General features: G+C 44.4%; 1 protein-coding gene across 6 annotated transcripts in view; it reads right to left on the bottom strand.

Annotated features, from left to right (window-relative positions):
• LOC120927972 (bromodomain and WD repeat-containing protein 1-like) overlaps positions 1-7,131 on the bottom strand; it is a 209,478-nt gene extending 202,347 nt beyond the window's left edge. For 2 of the 6 annotated variants that reach the window (XM_040339002.1, XM_040339004.1), the window contains exon 1: positions 6,833-7,131. In XM_040339002.1, the coding sequence (XP_040194936.1) occupies positions 6,833-6,881 (49 nt within the window). In that variant the 5' untranslated portion in view covers positions 6,882-7,131. The remainder of the gene's footprint in view (positions 1-6,832) is intronic. The other 4 variants (XM_040339001.1, XM_040339007.1, XM_040339005.1 and 1 more) reach the window with 3 other exon arrangements.
• Positions 7,132-22,922: the final 15,791 nt, after the last annotated feature.

Below are 22,922 nucleotides of genomic sequence, written 5' to 3'. Positions count from 1 at the left end.
GAAGCAAAACGCATATTCGTTTTTACCGCGTCTGCGGGTTTTACAGGACACAGGACTCAAAAAAAGCACCATATAAAGGCATCGCAAGCACGTTTTTGATATGAATGGGAAGGTGCGTTTTTTGGAGCATTTCTTTTTAGCTCCCCAAATATGCTCCAAAAATGCTGCAAATGCTTTTTTTTTTTTTTCACCACAACAGAAAGGCACACCGCCCCAGTGTGAAAACATTCATTGATTATAATGAGAAGCATTTTTCTAGAGATTTTCAGGCGCTTTTCTTAACGCAAAACAGAAGCTTGAAAAACTTAGTGTGAAAGCAGCCTATAAAGCAAACATCTGGCTGGCAGAAGCAGGACAGCGCCAATCACTTGGAATGGCAACATTTATCAGCAGCACTGCCTGCTGAACAGAATATGCTTGATAATCTTCACTACACCATGGAGCAAAACAACACATGCTACCCCCTCCAGCACCCATTGCACAGTTCAGGCGGGCAGTCTGAGGAGCAGTAAAAATGCCAATCAACCACCTGTTTTACTGCCACCTATGAGAACAGCTTCTTGGACATTAAAGGGGTTGTAAAGGAAAAAAAATGTTTCCCTAAATAGCTTCCTTTACCTCATCCTTCCATTTTGCTTTTAAATGTCCTTATTTCTTCAGAGAAATCCTCACTTCCTGTTCTTCTGTCTGTAACTTCACACCATAATGCAACACTTTCTCCCTGGTGTGGAGAAAGCCTCGAGGGGGGCGAACAGGCAAGTCAGGACACTCTCTACTTTGCAGATAGAGAAAGGAGCTGTATGTTAGTGGGCGTCCTGACACTCCTGCTCGCCCCCTCAAGAGGCTTTCTCCACACCAGGGAGAAAGCCTTGCATTACTGTGTGGAGTTACAGACAGAAGAACAGGAAGTGAGGATTTCTCAGAAGAAATAAGGACATTTAAAAGCAAAATGGAAGGATGAGGTAAGTGAAGGAGGACTCCACTAAGGTAATGGAAGCTATTTAGGGGGGAAAAAAAATTCCTTTACAACCCCCTTTAAAAAAAATGTCACTAAAAAGTGCACTAGGGCCGAAACAACTAATCGATTATGAAAATAGTTGTCAACTATTTTCATAATCGATTAATCGGCCAGTTGATTAGTTGGCCTGCATATAGTATGCATTATTTGTTTACATATCAGGAAATACAGTGCAGCACACATACAGCTCAGTACACCATCCATACATGTCACCAAGTGCCTGAGAATTTGTGAATGTTAAAGTGTGAGGAGCAATGCCTCATGGGACATGTAGTCCTGGAAGTGAGTGGTTCTTAAGGCAGAAGTTTTTTTACCTTGCTATAGCGGGCGCTCTAGACTATACTTTGCAGCTTGCTATTGAGGTACTTTGAAGGCAGGAGGAGCCAGAAGCATCTGTGAGGGACCCCAGAAGTGGAGGATCTGGGCTGCTCTGTGCAAAACCATTACACAGAGAAGGTAAGTATAACAAGTTTGTTTAAAAAAAAAATCACTTTAAAGACTCTGTGCAGGGAAGATCAGCATCTGAACCCAGAGAAAGTGGAGGTAATAGAAGGCATTACAATTACTGTAGTTGGTTATTTATATTTACCACTGCATATGGATACTTAAAGCGGAGTTCCGACCACAATTTCACTTTTTAAATATAAATCCCCCTGTAATACACAAGCTTAATGTATTCTAGTAAAGTTAGTCTGTAAACGAAGGTCCGTTTTGTTAGGTTGTTACAGCATTTAGACACTTTATAAAATAGAAACATCTTAAGTGTGGGCATCATGAAGCAAGACTGTATGACTTCCTGGATTTCAGCCTTGCAGATCTCGCACATGCTCAGTGCTGCACAAGCAGTGTCAGATCAGGTTTCAGCACCTGTGCTGTCCAAGTCACATGATTCTTTGAGACTGGGGAGTACACAGACTCCTGGAAAGTTACACCCACTACATTCCCAGGAGTCTGTGCGGTGTAGGTTAGGAAGCATTAAGCACCTAGGTGCAGGAAGTGGGAGTTATTCTGCCTAGCAACAACACTTTGAAGGCATCTAAAAAAAAAAAAATTTTCGTAAAGGACTAATGACATTTTTTTAAAACTACTGATGTAATGTTATATTTATGGGTGGAACTCCACTTTAAGAATCAATTGCCTTTTTTTTTTTTTACATATTAACTAAAAATTGTACACCACACTTTTTTTTAAGATTATGCGATTAATCGAAACAATAATCGGCCAACTAATCGATTATGAAAATAATCGTTAGTTGCAGCCCTACAGTGCACCATATTTTCCTCCACCTGCCATTTATATAACAAATGTAACACTACACTGTATGGCCACACAAACAGATAAAATGTTACTTTACAGCGTTACAATGTTTCTCATCACAGTCTGACACGGTGGTTTTCTCTGTGAAATATTTATTGAAGAACACCACTGATAAAAGAAAGAATTCTGCATCAATGTAATCACGGGTCACAGTCATGTATGTGGCGTCCTGCGCGCCATCAGCCGTGTACAGCGCGCCCCACCAGTGTACAGGGCGTCCCAGCCGTGCATACTTTGTCTCACAGGTACAAGCCATGGATATGGCTTCCCAGTCATGTATACGGCATCCAGTGGACCTGAGTTGTGTATGAGGCATCCCAGCCGTGTATACGGCATCCTATGTGTCCCCATTCTGTATATGGTGTCCTGCGCACCCCAGTTGTGTTTGAGGTGTCCCAGTCAAGTATACGGCATCCTACATGTCCCAGTTGTGCATATGGCAGGAAGTGGCCAGTCGGCCTCACGTCCTCGATTCGCTCGGCCTCCTGGCTATTTTTTTTAACATCCTCCAATCCACGGGGATGTTAAGGAATGAGCCTGGATGCCGGCCGAGGTTCGGAGATTTCTGTCGGCAAGGATTGCGCCTGCGCAGTCCTTACAGGAACCATCTCGATAGAGGAACCATACTGCCAAGTCAGCGGCATTCATATGTAAACAAGAGCATTAATATGTAAAAATAGAGGTGGCATTCATAAGTAAATAACGAGAGCATTCACATGTAAATAAAGGCGGCATTCATATGTATATCATGCCCCTCTGCAGTGAAGAGATGATGTGCTGTAACCTCTAGCAACCAGTATTACTGTACAGTAATCTCTAGCAACCAATAAACAAGCAGAAATCATGTGCTGTAACCTCTAGCAGCTAATCAGTGAGCCGTAATGTGTGCTGTAACCTCTAGAAACCAGTCAGTAAGTGGTAATGATATGCTGTAACCTCTGGCAACCAATCACAATCACTGCCTGATGATACAGAAAACTAATTTTAAGTCTGATATTTATTTTATGTCTCAGAGCAGGTGGAGAGCAAAATCGCATGGGGGGGGGGGGGGGTGCAAGAATTATTTTTTTGCCCAGGGTCCAATCAACATTAAAGACAGCCCTGATGGCACCCTATGTGTCCTAGTTGTGTATATGGCTTCCCAGTGGTGTATTTGGAATAATAAGGGCCCTGATGGTGTACTTGGTATAATAAGGGCCCCAGTGGTGTATTTTGCATAATAGGGGTCCCAGTGATGTATTTGGCATATTAAGGGCCCCAGTGGTGTATTTGGCATATTAAGGGCCCCAGTGGTGTATTTGGCATATTAAGGGCCCCAGTGGTGTATTTGGCATATTAAGGGCCCCAGTGGTGTATTTGGCATATTAAGGGCCCCAGCGATGTATTTTGCATATTAAGGGCCCCAGCGGTGTATTTTGCATAATAAGGGTCCCGGTGGTGTATTTGGAATAATAAGGGTCCCAGTGATGTATTTGGAATAATAAGGGTCCCGGTGGTGTATTTGGAATAATAAGGGTCCCGGTGGTGTATTTGGCATATTAAGGGCCCCAGTGGTGTATTTGGCATATTAAGGGCCCCAGTGGTGTATTTGGCATATTAAGGGCCCCAGTGGTGTATTTGGCATATTAAGGGCCCCAGTGGTGTATTTGGCATATTAAGGGCCCCAGCGGTGTATTTTGCATATTAAGGGCCCCAGCGGTGTATTTTGCATAATAAGGGTCCCAGTGATGTATTTGGAATAATAAGGGTCCCAGTGATGTATTTGGAATAATAAGGGTCCCAGTGATGTATTTGGAATAATAAGGGTCCCAGTGATGTATTTGGAATAATAAGGGTCCCAGTGATGTATTTGGAATAATAAGGGTCCCGGTGATGTATTTGGAATAATAAGGGTCCCAGTGATGTATTTGGAATAATAAGGGTCCCAGTGATGTATTTGGAATAATAAGGGTCCCGGTGGTGTATTTGGTATAATAAGGGTCCCGGTGGTGTATTTGGAATAATAAGGGTCCCGGTGATGTATTTGGAATAATAAGGGTCCCGGTGGTGTATTTGGTATAATAAGGGTCCCGGTGGTGTATTTGGAATAATAAGGGTCCCGGTGGTGTATTTGGAATAATAAGGGTCCCAGTGATGTATTTGGAATAATAAGGGTCCCGGTGGTGTATTTAGTATAATAAGGGTCCCGGTGGTGTATTCGGTATAAGGGTCCCGGTGATGTATTTGGAATAATAAGGGTCCCGGTGATGCATTTGGAATAATAAGGGTCCCGGTGATGTATTTGGAATAATAAGGGTCCCGGTGGTGTATTTAGTATAATAAGGGTCCCGGTGATGTATTTGGAATAATAAGGGTCCCGGTGGTGTATTTGGAATAATAAGGGTCCCGGTGGTGTATTTGGAATAATAAGGGTCCCGGTGGTGTATTTGGAATAATAAGGGTCCCGGTGGTGTATTTGGAATAATAAGGGTCCCGGTGGTGTATTTGGAATAATAAGGGTCCCGGTGGTGTATTTGGCATATTAAGGGCCCCAGTGGTGTATTTGGCATATTAAGGGCCCCAGTGGTGTATTTGGAATAATAAGGGTCCCGGTGATGTATTTGGTATAATAAGGGTCCCGGTGGTGTACTTGGTATAATAAGGGTCCCGGTGATGTATTTGGTATAATAAGGGTCCCGGCCTCCCCACTATACCCAGTGATAGGTAACCCCCTCTTCCCATCGGGATACGAAGACGGAGCATTCCGGCAGTTGAGAAAAAGAGAGTGTATACAAGTAGCAAGGTATATCCACATGGGAAGATGGGTAACCATAGCGGAACTGATGGAAATAGGAAATGTATTCCGTTTGAAATTCTGGAATGCACTTCAGATAGTTCACTTCCTGAACACTTTGCCAAATCCAGAGAGCTTTGAGAGACCACTCATGAAATTCGAGAAAATATGTAACGAACAAGGAACATTACTACATAGTCTTTCATTAAGCTATGAGTTATTAGTACGATCAGGAGGTTGCCCTCTGAGGTGCGTTCAGGAATGGGAAAGGGAATTGGAGAAGTCCTTCAGTTCGGAACAGCGACAATGCATATACAGGCGAACACACGAAACATCAATATGTGTGAGAATACAAGAGACAAACTATAAGATCTTCACAAGATGGTATAGGACACCAGAAAAGTTAAGCAAAATGTTTGCAGAGGTATCAGATAAATGCTGGAGGTGCCAGAGAAGCAAAGGAACGATGCTACATATATTCTGGGAGTGCCCAATGCTAAGGAGTTTTTGGGCAGAGATTAAAAGTGCTTTACAGTTTTGCTCAGATTATGAGATTCCGGAAGATCCGGAATTCTATCTTCTGCATTTAAACCAAATACCAGAAAAAGCCTATAGGGAAATGATTATATGCCATCTATTAGATGCCGCTAAGGCCTGTATAACGAAGAGGTGGAAGTCACCAGTTCCACCAACAGCGGAGACGTGGATATGTAAAGTTAGGGAAATAAGCAAATTAGAAGAGTTAGTCCTGACAACACAATATAAAAGGGAAAAATATTTAAGAACTTGGACTCCCTGGAAGTCCTATATGGACCACAGGGGGGAAGGTTAATGGGGATAAGGCTGAATGGTATAGAAGGAGCCCGGGAACTTGGATTGGGTATATGTGGGATTTAATGAGAAACCACAGAAATATGGAGAAGGGTCGGAGGAGAGGGAAGTAGGGTGGGTTGTTGTGTTTTTTTTTTTTTTTTTTTTTCTTTTTCCCTTTCTTCTTTCTCTCTCAGGGATGCTCGGGAAGGGGAGAGATATGTAAGAAGGAGATATATGTTTGATACTGACAACAAGGTTAAAGGGGATGTATAATAATAAGACGGACTGTGACTGTTGTTTTGTAATAATGTTCTGTTATGTATTTTTTTTTTTTTTATATATATGTGTTGTACTGATTTGTTTTAAAATAAAAAAGAATTATAATCTAAATAATAAGGGTCCCGGTGGTGTATTTGGAATAATAAGGGTCCCGGTGATGTATTTGGTATAATAAGGGTCCCGGTGATGTATTTGGAATAATAAGGGTCCCGGTGATGTATTTGGAATAATAAGGGTCCCGGTGATGTATTTGGAATAATAAGGGTCCCGGTGATGTATTTGGAATAATAAGGGTCCCGGTGGTGTATTTGGTATAATAAGGGCCCCAGTGGTGTATTTTGCATAATAGGGGTCCCTGTGATGTACTTTGTATAATAAGGGTCCCAGTGATGTATTTGGAATAATAAGGGCCCCAGTGATGTACTTTGTATAATAAGGGCCCCAGTGGTGTATTTGGCCCCTCAGCAGAGCACAACACAACTTGACAGCCACCACATCACCATCAGCACTTCCCTTGTAAATGATGTGAAAACATTGGCAACTTATGAAGAAGAGAAGCAAAACGCGGGACAAGCATGGCGCCCCCATCCTCAGTGTGACCCTGGAGAGCAGAGACTGGGCTGACCAGTTACCTGACTCTGCAGGCTGCCTGGAGCGGCTGGGCCCGGCCGGGTGAGCCATGCCGGCTGACAGTCTATGTGTCCTCCGAGCCTCGGAGCGGCCTCCTCACATCTACACACACACACACTCTCCGCTTCCCGGCTCCGCCTCTTCCGCCTTCTCACTGCCAACACCTCCGCCTCCTCTCGCACCAATCTCCACGTCAAGTAGTCCCTCTCTGATCCGCGCTCTTTTACCGCCTACGTCCCGATAAAACTCCCTCCTGACTCCTCTAGCGACGCGCACTCTCTATTCCAACGCTTCTAGTCGAAAGAATTCGATTATTTCCCTTTGCCCTCTTTGGGTTTTAGGCACTAGAACGCTGGTATCCATGCGCGCGGTGAGGCGCCTCTCCTCAGAAGCTTTCTGCACAATAGAACGTGACGTAGTGCGGCGCTGCATGGGGATCAGCTGATCGCTTCATGAGAACTACAACTCCCATGATGCCCTGTGAGGCTGTGGGCGCTCGGGGGTCATGGGAAATGTAGTTCCTCAGTCAGACACAGCGCGGGTTATATATATTTAGAGGGGGTCGGTCAGATGGAACCTCTGCATTAAAAATAAAAAATAAAAGACACTATGTAGTGCCAAATAGTAAAGAAAATATTAAAATCAGGAATCAAATCGTCAGTAATAGTTTAATTAAAAACAATGATCATAAGCGATGCCATATATGGAATCCCCATCATGTTTACGTGTCCAAGTCATGTCCTTGTCGTGTATATGGTGTCCCGTCCCAGTGGAGTATACGTCGTCCTTTACGTCCTAGTTGTGTATATGGCGTCCCCGTCGTGTATACGGCATTCTTCTCATGTATATGGTGTCGCAGACATGTATATGGCATCCTGCGTGTCCTTGTCTTGTATATGGTGTTCCAACCTCACAGTCATGTATATGGCATCCTAATGTGTCCCAGTTGTGTGTATATGGCATCCTGTCCATCCTAGTTGTGTATACATCATCCCAGTCGTGTATATGGCATCCTCCATGTCCTTGTCATTTATATGTCGTCCCAACCATGTATACAAGGTCACAGTCATGTATATGGCATCCTATGTGTATATATGTCATCCTGCATCGTCCTTGTCTTGTATATGGTGTCCCTGTTGTGTATATATATGGCGTCCCAGTCATGTATATGGCGTACTACATGTCCCAGTGGTGTCATGCATGTCCTAGTTGTGTATATGGCATCCTTGTTGTGTATACGGCGATCTGTGCGTCATTGTCTTGTATATAGCAAGTGTACATATTCACCAGCACACAATGGATCGCCAACTTCCGTCCAAAGGTTTCTTTAATGAAAGAGATCACATAACAAGAAGAAAAGGGCAATGTTTCGGAGCCACGCAGGCCCCTTCGTCAGGCATGTGACATCACATGCCTGATAAGGGGGCACCTGCGCGACCGAAACGTGGCACTTTTCTTTTGTGATGTGATCTCTTTCATTAAAGAAACTTTTGGACGGAAGTTGTCAATCCATGGTGTGCTGGCAAATATGTACCCTTGCTTGATTTTTCCAGGACCCAACTGATAATCGCTGCAGCACCCACAATTTTATGAGCCATATTTGCCAGGAACGTGTGCGATAGGAATATTAACCAGACTTGTCTTGTATATGGCATCCCAGTCGTGTATACAGCGTCCTGCATGTCCTTGTTGTGTAAGTGACGTCCCAGTCATATATATGGCTTTTTGCATGTCCTTGTCATGTATATGGCGCCCCAGTCATGTATATGGCTTTCTGCAGGTCCTTGTCTTGTATATGGTGTCCCAGTTATGTATATGGTGTCCTGTGCATCCTTGTCTTGTGTTTTGTATCTTAGTCGTGTATATAGCGTCCTGTGTGTCCTTGTTGTGTATGTGGAGTCCCGGTCGTGTATACGGCTTTCCTTATGTCCTTGTCGTGTATATGGTGTCCCAGTCATGTATATGACTTTCTGCACATCTGGCGTCACAGTAATGTATATGGCATCCTGCATGTCCCAGTCATATATATGGCGTCCTGCCCTTCCTAGTTGTGTATATGATGTCCCAGTCGTGTATATGGTGTCCTGCATGTTCTTGTCTTGTAAATGGTGTCCCAGTCATGTATACAGTGTCCTTCGCGTCCTTGTTGTGTATGTGGCGTCCCAGTCATGTATATGTCTTTCTGCATGTCCTAGTTGTGTATATGGCATCTCAGTCGTGTATACAGCGTTCTGCGCATCCCAGTCATGTATATGGTGTACCAGACGTGTATATGGCGTCCTGCACGTCCTTTTCTTGTATATGGCATCCAGCCTTGTATACAGTGTCCCAGTCATGTATATGGCATCCTACGTGTCCCAGTCGTGTATATGGCGTCCTGTCTGTCCTAGTTGTGTATACGGCGTCCCAGTCATGTATATGGCATCCTGAATGTCCTTGTCTTGTATTTGGTGTCCCAGTTGTGTATACTGCGTCTTGTGCGTTTTTTGTGCATATGGCATCCTGCACATTATTGTCGTGTATATGGTGTTCCAGTCGTGTATACAGCGTCCTGTGTGTCCTTGTCTTTTATATGGCATCCAGCCTTGTGTATGGCATCCCATGCGTGTCTTTGTCATGTATATGGTGTCCCAGTCATTTATATGGTGTCCTGCACCTTAGCAGCAGTAATGACAGTAAGGTTCTATTATCTACTAATGTAAAAGTGCATATATAAGAAAATATCAGCTGCAGTTAGCCCACCCATTTTGAAGCCAATGAGCCTTAGGCTCTAATCATGTGCTTAAAAAAACCCTATTGAAATCCATGTGTCCGGCTCCCTGTATGGAGATTAGGGGCTGGGCGCATGGATTGGGGGGGAGGGGGACGGGGTGGAATCCCTGCACCCCTTATGAGCTGCCACCATTGCCTCCAGCATTGTTATCTGTCCCCATCACCCCTGGGGACAGGAACCCCATCTCCAGACCATGCTGGCTGGCAGGGCTGGCGTCAGCCACTCTTGGGTGCCAGGATGGGGGAGGGGCAGTAAAATCCAAATCCCCAGCCACATTCTCCCTCAGGGTGAACTGGCTTTGTATTAGTGAAGCACCTTAAAGTGAAGTAAACCTGTACTGGCTGCTGTGTTCTGGACAACTTGTAGACGTGAAATTTGGTATTTAGGAAGTCCTAGGTAGAGGGAGTTTGCATAGTAGAGTTGGGAATTGATGATTCCAACTATAGCTGCTGTGTCTCCTTCCGGGATGAAGTGGAGGGGTCTACGCAACAGGCAAAGAAAGTGGTGAGATCCGCTGACTACTGATCCTATTTGTGCATCCATTGTTATGTCTGAGTCAAAGATGACTCCGAGGCTTTTGGCTTAAAGGGGAGGTTCACCCTAAAAACCACTTTCCCTTATTACACTGCCCCCCCACATTACAATACGATTAGGCCTGTTATGTTTTTTTTGATGCTGTACATACCTTCGTACAGCTATTCACCCGTGGCTTCGGGGTTGCGAGTCCCGCGGGAGTGGGCGTTCCTCACATGCTGGTGATTGACGTTTTGACAAAAAAACAGCTCCCCCCCGTCGCGTATGCTGCGTCACGACTGGCGAAAGGAGCCGAACGGCGAGTCGGCGCTATACTGCGCCTGCGCATCGCCGTTCGGCTCCTTTCGCAATCGTGACGCGGCTTACGCGACGGGGGGGAGCTGTTTTTTTGTCAAAACGTCAATCACCAGCATGTGAGGAACGCCCACTCCCGCGGGACTCGCAACCCCGAAGCCACGGGTAAATAGCTGTACGAAGGTATGTACAGCATAAAAAAAAAACATAATAGGCATAATTGTATTGTAATGTGGGGGGGCAGTGTAATAAGGGAAAGTGGTTTTTAGGGTGAACCTCCCCTTTAAGTGCTGGGGGTGATGGTTTGTCCAAAGGATGGTGGGTGGTGTGAACGTCGTGCTAGGGTTTTTGTTTTGGTTTGCATGGAGGAAGAGGAGTTCTGTTTTGGATCCATTAAGTTTGAGGGAGCTCTCCGTCATCCAATTGTCGATCAATGAGAGGCAGTTTTCCAGTGCGTGGTATTGGTCTTTTTTGTTGGTGATGCGTTGGTAAAGTTGGTTGTTATTGGAGTGATAGAGTAGGTCCTGGTTGCTGATGATTTTGAGGAGTGGACCGAGGTAAATGTTAAAGGGCAAGGGCGACAGGGGGGATCCTTGAGGGACTCCACATGTAATTTTATGCGCTTCTGAAGTGAAAGCTCCTAGTTTCACTTTCTGGGATCGGTTCTCTAGCCACTTAAAGACCTTAGGTGTTTTTCAGATTTGGTGTTTGCAAGACTAAAACATTTTTTTCTGCTAGAAAATTACTTAAAACCCCCAAACATTATATATTTTTTTTTCTAACACCCTAGAGAATAAAATGGCGGTCATCGCAATACTTTTTGTCACACCGTATTTGCGCAGCAGTCTTACAAGCGCACTTTTTTTGGAAATAATTCACTTTTTTGAATTAAAAAATAAGACAACAATAAATTTGGCCCAATTTTTTTATATATTGTGAAAGATAATGTTACGCCGAGTAAAATTATACCCAACATGTCACGCTTTAAAATTGCGCCCGCTCGTGGCATGGCGTCAAACTTTTACCCTTAAAAATCTAGATAGGCGACGTTTAAAAAATTCTATAAGTTGCATTTTTTGAGCTACAGAGTAGCTCTAGGGCTATAATTATTGCTCTCGCTCTAACGATCGCGGCGATACCTCCCTTGTGTGATTTGAACACCGTTTTCATATGCGGGCGCTACTCGCATATGCGTTCGCTTCTGCGCGCGAGCTCGTCAGGACGGGGCGCTTTAAAAAAATTGTTTTTTGTTTTCTTATTTAATTTTATTGATTTTATTATTTTTTACACTAAAATATAAAAAAAAAAAAAAATGATCACTTTTATTCCTATTACAAGGAATGTAAACATCCCTTGTAATAGAAAAAAGCATGACAGGTCCTCTTAAATATGAGATCTGGGGTCAAAAAGACCTCAGATCTCATATTTAGGCTTAAATGCAAAAAAAAAAAAAAAAAAGGAAAATTTGTCATTTAAAAAAATGACAAAAAAAAAATTGTCTCTTTAAGAGGCTGGGCGGGACTGACGTTTTGACGTCACTTCCACCCAGCAGAGCTATGAGGACGGGTGGGGGCCATCTTGCCCTCACTCAAGTCCTCGCTCTCCAGGCGGCAGCATCGGATCTCCTCCGCCGCTACCGACGGCTCCGGTAAGCGGCGGAGGGCGCGGAAAAGCGGCGGGAGGGGGGGGGCCCTCTCCCGCCACCGATAACGGCGATCTCGCCGCGAATCCGCCGCGGAGACCGCCGTTATCGTTTACACGGCCGCCCGCTGAAAACATGGATATCTCAGTTGTGGCAGCAGCTGCTGCCGTTACTGAGATATCCATGTTTAAAAAGAGGACGTACATTTACAATACGCGGGTCTTTAAGTAGCTAGGAAGCATGCGAACCAAAGTAGACCTGAGTCTGTGACTCCGGCTACTTCTGCGAGACGAGTGAGCAGGGTTTTGTGGTCTACTTTGGTCGAAATCTGCGCTAAGGTCCAGCAGCACCAGGAGACTCTCAGTCAACATTGACTATTTTTAATCCTTATACTGCTAGCATTAGTAAATAGGAAAATATATTATATTTAATTGTTTTAAACTTTTTCTTTTTACATTTCTTTAATTACTTCCAAGTTTCCAGGCCTAGACAAATGATATCATACATCCCAGATGTCTTCAGGAGGGAGGTGGGGTTTTCTCAGTTAAGCACACACTCCTGCCTGCATGCCGAGCTAAGGGCAGATGGATTCAATGCTACACAAATCATCTGCCCTTAATGAAGATGACGACGGCCAGAAATGCTAGGCGTTTTTTAGTAATTTCTCAGAAATAAAGCATGGAGACATGAATAGATTGGAGGGTTGGCTTTGAATTTAAAAAATGAATTAAATAGTGTTTTTGGTTTGTGGTGCTCAGGTGCAATGTAGTTCCGCTTCAAAATTAGATTTGAAAGTATTCAGAGAATAGTTATACTTCTGTAAGTGTGGTTCCTAAAATTACAAAAATAAGTGGAAATAACCGTTAAATTTAAATTGTGACATCTGTGCAACACATTTAAAATTGGGGAATTTCATGATGTAAAAGTAATTGTAGCACTACCCCCGGAGGAGCTGCTGATTTGTTTTGGGTGGCATGTTACCTCATGGCTCCTCCGCCGTCTAAGGGATGTATGGTGCATATAGCAGTAGTAAAGGAATGTCCACAACAGGGGTCTTTTGCTGTGCTCTTTATTACCCAGCCAGGTAAAAACAATAAAACTTGTGGTGAAGAAGGTAGAGTTGAAAGGAGAAGAAGAATAGCAAATTCAGGCGTAGCAATAGGGAAACAGTCCTGCTCCCACGTGTAACACTTCTTGCGCCACTCCTGCCTGAGTGGGAATAGCGCACCTGGACAGGCCTCCCTCACCGACCTGGCAGCCAGAGTATCGCTCAAACTTTTAAGGGAAAAGTCTCTGCCACAGACCCTCCTGGAATGAACTGGAACCTTTTTGGGAGAAGTCTCTGCCACAGACCCTCCTGGAATGGATTCAGTGAGAAACCTCTGCCACAGGCCCTCCTGATAGTGGTTATGTAGATGAACCTCCTTGGTAGAATTACGCCTGGATCTCCTTCAAGTTACTTTCAGGTACCGACTGACAGGTGATCAGCCTCTCAGTGTCCGGATACCTCGATCCCCGGTGGTTTGTCGAGACCCTATTGGATCGCCAGCCTCTCATTGGCTCTCCTCAGATGGACACCCCACCGAACAGCTATACCGCTTGGGATCTTCAGGATTGGGAACCCAGTTGACCACTGGGCTCCCTGCCACAGCTCAATTGTTCCGGACCAACTTGGTCCCGGAACCAGGAACTCCGCGTGGCACGCACGCCCCAGCCCGGTAGGCCATAATGCCGGGGGGCGCCGTGGTGCAGACACCCTAAAGGTGGATGCCGCACTTGAAGAAGAAGACCCAGAATCAATGGCGTCTGCCCCATAAATACCCTCCCCAGCTTGCACAGCGAGGCCCAACCCTCCTGATTGGCTGCTGGGGAAGAGCACCCAAATCTTGACTCTACTGCTGCCACCTACTGTCCCGGGTAGGGAAGAACACCCCAGCAACAACAGAATAAGCCCACAGCACAGCCAAGCTGAGACAGAGACCCAAGTTTGAACACATTAACCAGATCAGAGTTTAACTAACACTCTGATCTCCCTCTAAATTTAAATAGCACCAGTACTTTGAAGTAACCAGGCGCTACATAATTTTTTAAGCATTGCCTATAACCTGAAAAAATAAACTCTGTAGACTTTTGAATTGAAAACTAATATTTGTTAAACCAGAGAAATAAAATGTTTTTCATTAGCTGGAAAAATATTCGCAGCCATACCCATACAGAAACATAGAACACTGAAATACTAGCTGGTAAAAAAGCAAAATTATAATAACTTTAATTATTGTTTTATTATATTTAATTCAGTAGAGAGAAATTATCAAGAAACCTCTGAATCCTTTGATCAAAAATCTTTACTTGTTAGTTTATGAAAGTTGTCTGTCTTATATCAGACACTAAAGCTTATATATATACAGAAGATGCTGATGTGTTGCAAATACTTTCAAACTAATTATTATAACTTAAAATAACATGTTATTGTCTTTATAGAAAGGAACCATTTCCAATCAAGGTAGTAATGTGTACAGTATAATATTAATACAATGGATGAATGTTACCAGTGTATTATGAATAATTCCTGATAGACTGATAATAAGAGAGAGAGAGACAGAGAGAGAGAGAATGTATACCCTAAAAAAAAAATCCATTATGGTATTAATTGATATAAGCTAATTAGAATTTGGTACCAAGAAATGTGCACTTAAAGTGGAGTTCCGGACACAATTTCACTTTTTAAATATAAATACCCCTGTAATACACAAGCTTCATTTATTCTAGTAAAGTTAGTCTGTAAACTAAGGTCCGTTTTGTTAGGTTGTTACAGCATTTAGACACTTTATAAAATAGAAATTGACTGGGGCCATCTTAAGTGTGGGCATCATGAAGCCAGACTGTATGACTTCCTGGATTTCAGCCTTGCAGATCTCGCACATGCTCAGTGCTGCACAAGCAGTGTCAGATCAGGTTTCAGCACCTGTGCTGTCCAAGTCACATGATTCTTTGAGACTGGGGAGTGCACAGACTCCTGGAAAGTTACACCCACTAAATTCCCAGGAGTCTGTGAGGTGTAGGTTAGAGAGCATTAAGCACCTAGGTGCAGGAAGTGGGAAGATTAACTATTCTGCCTAGCAACAACACTTTGAAGGCAATTAAAAAAAAAAAAAAAATTCGTAAAGGACTAATGACATTTTTTTAAAACTACTGATGTAATGTTATATTTATGGGTGGAACTCCACTTTAATAATAAATTGATAAGTTGCTAAAGGTTTAACAAACCTATTACATGTAATATATTTTTAGTTTCTGATACTTTATAATGTATATATTTACTGCTTATTTATATTATATTTTTGGATCATACTACGTTGTGTTACTGATTTTTGGATAATCAAATTGTGTTATTGCTCTTGTCTGATTTTTTTTTATTTTACAGGACTCAATTAAGAAGACTACTGTCTCCATGGGGCAGTCTGTATCTCTGTTTCTCTTTTTTGGGAAATAGAGGAGCTTGATACTGGTAAGCATATTACATAGTTACATAGGGCCAGATTCACGAAGAATCGCGGCGGCGTAACTTATCCTAAATAAGTTACACCGCCGCAATTTTTCATTGCAAGTGCCTGATTCACCAAGCACTTGCGATGAAAACCTACGGCCGCGTCCTCCGGCGCAAGGCGGGCCAATTCAAATGGGCGTGTGCCATTTAAATTAGGCGCGCTCCCGCGCCGGACCTACTGCGCATGCTCCGTTTCCGAACTCCCGCCGTGCTTTGCGCGCCGTGACGTAATTTTTTTGAACGGCGACGCGCGTACCGTACTTCCGTATTCCCGGACGGCTTACGCAATTGACGTTGATTTTTAAATTTCGACGCGGGAATGACGGCCATACTTTAGACAGCAATGACTAAAGTTAAGGCACCAAAAAAAAGTGTAACTTAGCGACGGGAAACTATACTAGCGGCAACGTAGCGAACGCGAAAAACCGTCGTGGATCGGCCGTAACTCCTAATTTGCATACCCGACGCTGGTTTACGACGCAATCTCCCCCCAGCGGCGGCCGCGGAACTGCATGCTAAGATCCGACAGTGTAAAACAATTACACCTGTCGGATCTTAGGGATATCTATGCGTAACTGATTCTATGAATCAGCCGCATAGATAGAAACAGGGATACGACGGCGTATCAGCAGATACGCCTGCGTATCCCTTTTGTGAATCTGGCCCATAGTTCACACAAACACAAGTCCATCTAGTTCAACCAATAAAAGGGGAAACAAATTATTTAATGATCTCCCAAGAGGCAATCGGATATTCCCTGGATCAACTTTACCTATAAATGATAATAATGTTTCTTGTGTGTCTTGAGAGAGAGTGACGCATACCCTAACAAAAAAACAAAAATAATCCATGTGATATTAAATGATATAAGCTTATTCGAATTTGGTACCAAGAAATGTGCACTTAATAATAAATTGATAAGGTTCTAAAGGTTTAACAAACCTGTTAAATGTAATGTATTTTTAGTTTATGAAGGATGGGGGGTGTTGGGGCGCTTACCAGTAAGATAAAAATATATAAATAAATAACTAATTGATCAATAAAAATGCAATGTGCTCATTGAAATAATAGTGATAACATCAACATTAAATAAGCAATAAATAGATCACACAATATATGTGAATAAAGTGCAGCAATAATGCAAAATTAAAGTGCCTAAATTAAATATGTGCTGATCAGAACAGTATAATAAAGTGCATAGATGCGTAAATGAAATGATCGATAAATGTCCATAACATAATTAAAAATGGTGAAAAAAAGTCTCTCATGCAAGCGTGCAATGTAAATCCAGGGCAGAATCCCAAACATGCAGCCCAAAGGTAATTAATGTCCACACGATAATTTCCAAAGTGCAGTGCTCAGGGAAAACAAATCCAAAAAAACGTGCTCCACTCAAAGTGACCAGTAGTGCTAGCCTCTCACCTCTAGGAGGCTTACAAAAGGCCTTATTTATGATCACAATGGCCGCAGCTTCTCTTCCCTATTCCATGTGCAGGTCACTTGTAGTTCCACACCAAACAGCAGCGTTTGACCAGTAATCCCTCCTTCCTCAAACCAATGGCTCTCATAGGGTGCATATAAAGGAGGAAACACTCACAATAGTGTGAAATCGCAATAGCAAACTTTTATTTAAAACGCAGTAAACTCACATTTAAAAGTTCACTGAGTTTACTGCATTTTAAATAAAAGACCTGAGTCTTTCCCCATCCCTCTACCCCTCTGTTGGAGAACTTTGTTCAATAAAAACCTTGAAAGAGACTAAGGGCCAGATTCACAAAAGAGATACGACGGCGTTTCTCCTGATACTCCGTCGTATCTCTGTTTCTAACTATGCGACTGATTCATAGAATCAGTTACGCATAGATAGGCAGAAGATCCGACAGGTGTAATTGTTTTACACTGTCGGAATCTTAGGATGCAATACCGTGGCCGCCGCTGGGGGGAGTTTGCGTCGTAAACCAGCGTCGGGTATGCAAATTAGGAGTTAAGGCCGATCCACGACGGTTTTTCGCGTTCGCTACGTCGCCGCTAGTATATTTTCCCGTCGCATAGTTACACTTTTTTTTTGGTGATCGCTCGTTACAGAGCGGGGACCGGGAGCTGTGTGTGTAAACACACAGCTCTCGGTCCTGTCAGCGGGGGAAATGCTGATCTTCTGTTCATACAATGTATGAACAGAAGATCAGTGTTTCCCCTAGTGAGGCCCCCCCCCCCCCCCCCACAGTAACAACACACCCAGGGAACATACTTAACCCCTTCCCCGCCCCCTAGTGTTAACCCCTTCACTGCCAGTGGCATTTTTATAGTAATCCAATGCATTTTTATAGCACTGATCGCTATAAAAATGCCAATGGTCCCAAAAATGTGTCAGAAGTGTCCGAAGTGTCCGCCATAATGTCGCAATACCGAAAAAAAAACGCTGATCGCCGCCATTACTAGTAAAAAAAAAATATTAATAAAAATGACATAAAAATACCCCCTATTTTGTAAACGCTATAACTTTTGCGCAAACCAATCATAAACGCTTATTGTGATTTTTTTTTAAGAAAAATAGGTAGAAGAATACGTATCGGCCTAAACTGAGGAAAAAAAAAGTTTTTTTATATATTTTTGGGGGATATTTATTATGGAAAAAAGTAAAAAATATTCATTTTTTTCAAAATTGTCGCTCTATTTTTGTTTATAGCGCAACAAATAAAAACCGCAGAGGTGATCAAATACCACCAAAAGAAAGCTCTATTTGTGGGAAAAAAAGGACGCCAATTTTGTTTGGGAGCCACGTCGCACGACCGCGCAATTGTCTGTTAAAGCGACGCAGTCCCGAATCGCAAAAAGTACTCTGGTCTTTGGGTAGCAATATGGTCCGGGGGTGAAGTGGTTAACTTTAGTCAGCAAGTGTATTGCTGTCTAAAGTATGGCCGTCGTTCCCGCGTCGAAATTTAAAAATCAACGTCGTTTGCATAAGCCGTCGGGGAATACGGAAGTACGCTACGCACGTCGCCGTTCAAAAAAATTACGTCACGGTGCGCAAAGCACGGCGGGAGTTAGGAAACGGAGCATGCGCAGTAGGTCCGGCGCGGGAGCGCACCTAATTTAAATGGCACACGCCCATTTGAATTGGCCCGCCTTGCGCCGGAGGCCGTGGGCGAAGGTTTTCATCGCAAGTGCTTGGTGAATCAGGCACTTGCGTTGAAAAATTGCGGCGGTGTAACTTATCTAGGATAAGTTACGCCGCCGTGATTCTACGTGAATCTGGCCCTTTGTGTTTGGTGCAGACATTCTTATGAAACAACTCTTTAAGGAGAACCCCTAAAACGAGCGTATGGAACAGTAAGGTAACGGCAGGCCCAAATCTAAACCAGCAGCTCTTTCGGGGGTAGTGCTACATATATCTATGTAGCGCCCCCTTACTTTCAGTATGGGCACTACGCTAAAGTTAGTGGGAATGGGAGAGTTATTTTGCTCCCATTCACAATTTGTTAAATTGTGGGCTGCTGTCATTCCTGAACTATCCTGTAGGTCAGTCTGCGCTCCAGGGGTGTTGTTTCCACCCCTGGGCGACAAGTGGCGCTAGAGGGGTTCTGGCAGAGCCACTTTTCCCCAGCAGCCAATTAGAGGAGTTTTTCCCTCGTGGGGCATGCTGGGGAGAAGTATATCTGTGGCAGACGCCATTTTTGTTGGTTCTTCCCTGGGGTTCCAGATGCGGCATCCACCTTTAGGGTGCGCGCATCCAACGGACCCTGGCGATGGCCTTCCAGGCCGGGGTCGCATGCTACGCGGAGCTCCATATTGCTGAGAGGGGCCATATTGCAGAGCTTGAACGAACCATCGGGGATCTGGTGACCGGAATGCTGACAGGTACTCTTTGCTGTCATCAGGTGACTTATGTTCAATCTACTGGGAGGATTCGCTTAATTCGTCCATTTAGTGACACTTCGGCTGCCAGGCTCGTGGCAGGAGTCACTGTGTTACACCGTCGGATCTTAGGCTGCAATTCCAGGTCGGCCGCTAGGTGGCGCTTCCGTATCTTTTACGCGTCGAATATGCAAATGAGGAGTTACGCCGATTCAAAAATGAACGACCGCCCGGCGCATTTTTTTTACGCCGTTTGCGTTCGGCTTTTTCCAGCGGAAAGTTACCCCTGCTATATGAGGGGTATGTGCGGCGTTTTGAATTTTTTTTTTTCACAAGAAAGAGTTTTGAAATTTTTACGTCGTTTGCGTAAGTCGTTCGCAAATACGGCCGGACGTAATTTACGTTAACGTCGAAACCAATGACGTCCTTGCGACGTCAATTGGAGCAATGCACGCTGGGAAATTTTGTGGACTGTGCATGCGCAGTTCGTTCGGCGCAGGGGCGTGCCTGACTTAAATATTACACGCCCCCTACTCGCCGAATTTGAATTAGGCCGGGGGATTTACGATACGCCGCCGCAACTTTACAGGCAAGTGCTTTCTGAATAAAGCACTTGCCTTAAAAACTTGCGGCGGCGTAACGTAAATCAGATAGGTTACGCGGATCTAAAGACCTATCTGAATCCGGCCCAGTATATATAATATCCAGTTATAGTATGTACAACAATATTAAACATGCCAAGACTTTATAGGAAAGTCCTTGAGGCAGTTTGGCTTCCAAATGAGGCAACAATTACAAAACAGGAAGCCTTTATTAAAAGCACTGATGAAATTTCAATTGCAAACAGTAAGCTAATAATGTCTCTAGAATAGCAGCATTTAATTGTACTGAATCTGCAGAGATCTTTGCAGCATTAGGGCTCTTTCACACGGGCGGCCCGTTCAGATCCGCCTGCCAATTTTTCAGGCGGACCTGAACGGGCGCTCCGTGCTCCTCTATGGAGCCGCGGATGCCAGCAGTGACATGCCCGCTGACATCCGACCCGCTCCGATCCGCCAAAGTGTGACGGAGGAAAAACCTACATTTCTATCCGTCTGGCGGATCGGATCGGGTGAACACGGACAGACGGTCCGTGTTCATCCGATCCCCCCATAGGGGAGAGCGGAGAAAAGCCGGGACCGCCCTGTCATCCGCCGGCTCAGCGGGGATCAACGGAGCGATCCCCGCTGAGCAAGCGGAGGTGCGCAGGGCGGATCATTACTCATCCGCCCCGTGTGAAAGGGGCCTTAGGTAGATTTAACATAAAACTAAAATGGCAAATTAATACAATTAAAATAAAGAGACCATAGGAATAAAGAAACAGGTGGAATTTGTGCCCATGAAGATGTAATAGGTAGATTCAGAAAGAGTTAGGCCGGCTTATCAGTAGATAAGCCGACCTAACTCCGAATCTACGCCGCCGTATGTTTAAGCGTATGCTCAAACAGAGATACGCTTAAACATATCTAAGATAGGCCGGCTTGCGCCGTCCTATCTTAGATTGCAATTTTTCGGATGGCCGCTAGGTGGCGCTTCCATTGCGGCCGGCGTAGATTATGTAAATGAGCTTGTACGCCGATTCACGAACGTACGCCCGGCCGCCACAGTCGAATTACCTAGTTTCCGTAAGGCCTTAGGCGGCCTAAAGTTATTCCACCTATGAGGTGGAATAACAATGTTAAAGTATGGCCGCCGTTCCCGCCGCGAGGTTCGAATTTTTTACGTTGTTTGCGTAAGTCGTCCGCGAATCGGGAATTACGTCGTTTACGTCCACGTCGAAATCAATAGGCCCGTACGGTGTACCGTGTTTCCCCGAAAGTACCCTGAAAATAAGACCTACCTTGGTTTTCCAGGAGGGCTGCAATATAAGCCCTACCCCGAAAATAAGACCTAGTTTGAAGTGGTTGTCTCCTCCTCTTCTCCTGCCTGTTAGCGGGGGTTCTCGACCCCCCCCCCTCCCTCTGCAATGCTTGGCTCGTGAAAGAGAGCTCAGGCAGGCTATGGAAGCCCAGAACGGCACTCAGATCTCCTTCTCCTGTCAGTGGGGGATGTCAGCCCCCTCCATCTGTAAAGTTTAGCTTGTGGAAGAGAGCTCAGGCAAGGCTATGGAAGCCAGGAAGAGGCACTATAATAAGGTACCTGACACAATACATTTTACTTTACTTCATACAGGGGATTCCTGTCAGGCAGAGAGGGAGAGGGGTAGAGAAGACCGCACAATAGTAAGCCCTACCCCGAAAATAAGCCCTACTGTGTTTTTGGTTGCCAACATTAATATAAGACCCGGGCTTATTTTTGGGGAAACACGGTACTTAGCCGCAATGCGCACTGGGAAATGTAGTTGCCCGGCGCATGCGCAGTTTAAAAAAACGTCAAAAACGTGAGGTCAAGCCTCATTACCATTAAACACGCCCCCCTCCAACCCATTTGAATTAGGCGCCCTTACGCCCGCCCGCTTTAAGCTACGCCGTCGTATATTAGCAGGTAAGTAGATTGAGAATCACTACTAGCCTAGCTAATTTACGGCGGCGTAGCCTAAACACACTAAGCTACGCCGCCGTAACTTTATTCCACTGTACGTGAATCTACCTATAAGATTCTATGTGTGTCTTCTACACTGTATACATATCTATTTGAAGCACAACACAACCCATCTCATTTGTCCAAAGGTACAGTGGTCCCAGCAATTACCCCACGTTGGTGGCCCAAGAGTTGACTACTGTAGTAGAAAGGTTTGAAACAGTTCAAGTACGACTTGTGAAAATTCCCTTCAAACATTTGCCTGAAGCCTTGTATCTTTTTTTTAATGGTTGTAGATTAATTACATTTGGGTATTAAAGTGGTTGTAAACCCTTTACAACCCCTTTTTGCTACAGGTAAGCCTTAATAAGGCTTACCTGTAGCTACCCAGGATATCTCCTAAACCTGCATGGTTTAGGAGATATCCCCTGTCCCCTGCATGTGCCGATGTCACAGTAGAGTAAATGAATCAATGACACATATGTGCCGTTGCTTCAGTCAGTGTGCAATTACCGGCGGCTCCCGCGCGTGCGCAAAGGCGGGAGTGACGTCATCGCGGCTCCGGCCAATCACAGTGCCGGAGCTGCGATACCTGGAAGTAACCCCCGGCTGGCTGGAAGAGGGGACGAGGACAGTTGTTGGGGCTTCGATATCAGGTAAGTAATTCATAGTGAGCTAGTATGCTATGCATACTAGCTCATGATGCCTTTGTCTTGCAGGGTTTATTTATTAATTTTTTATAGGGTTTACAACCACTTTAACCGCTTCCCGACCACCGCATGTACTTATACGTCGACAGAATTGCACGGCTGCGCAAATGGGCGTATATATATATACGTCCCCTTTCATTTGTGCCGGTGTCCCGCGATCGGGTCACAGAGCTGAAGA

Source organism: Rana temporaria, chromosome 2 (assembly GCF_905171775.1).
Source record: "Rana temporaria chromosome 2, aRanTem1.1, whole genome shotgun sequence".
NCBI lineage: Eukaryota > Metazoa > Chordata > Amphibia > Anura > Ranidae > Rana > Rana temporaria.
Note: the sequence above shows the minus strand (reverse complement) of the source record. Positions and strands in the feature narration are given on the sequence as shown.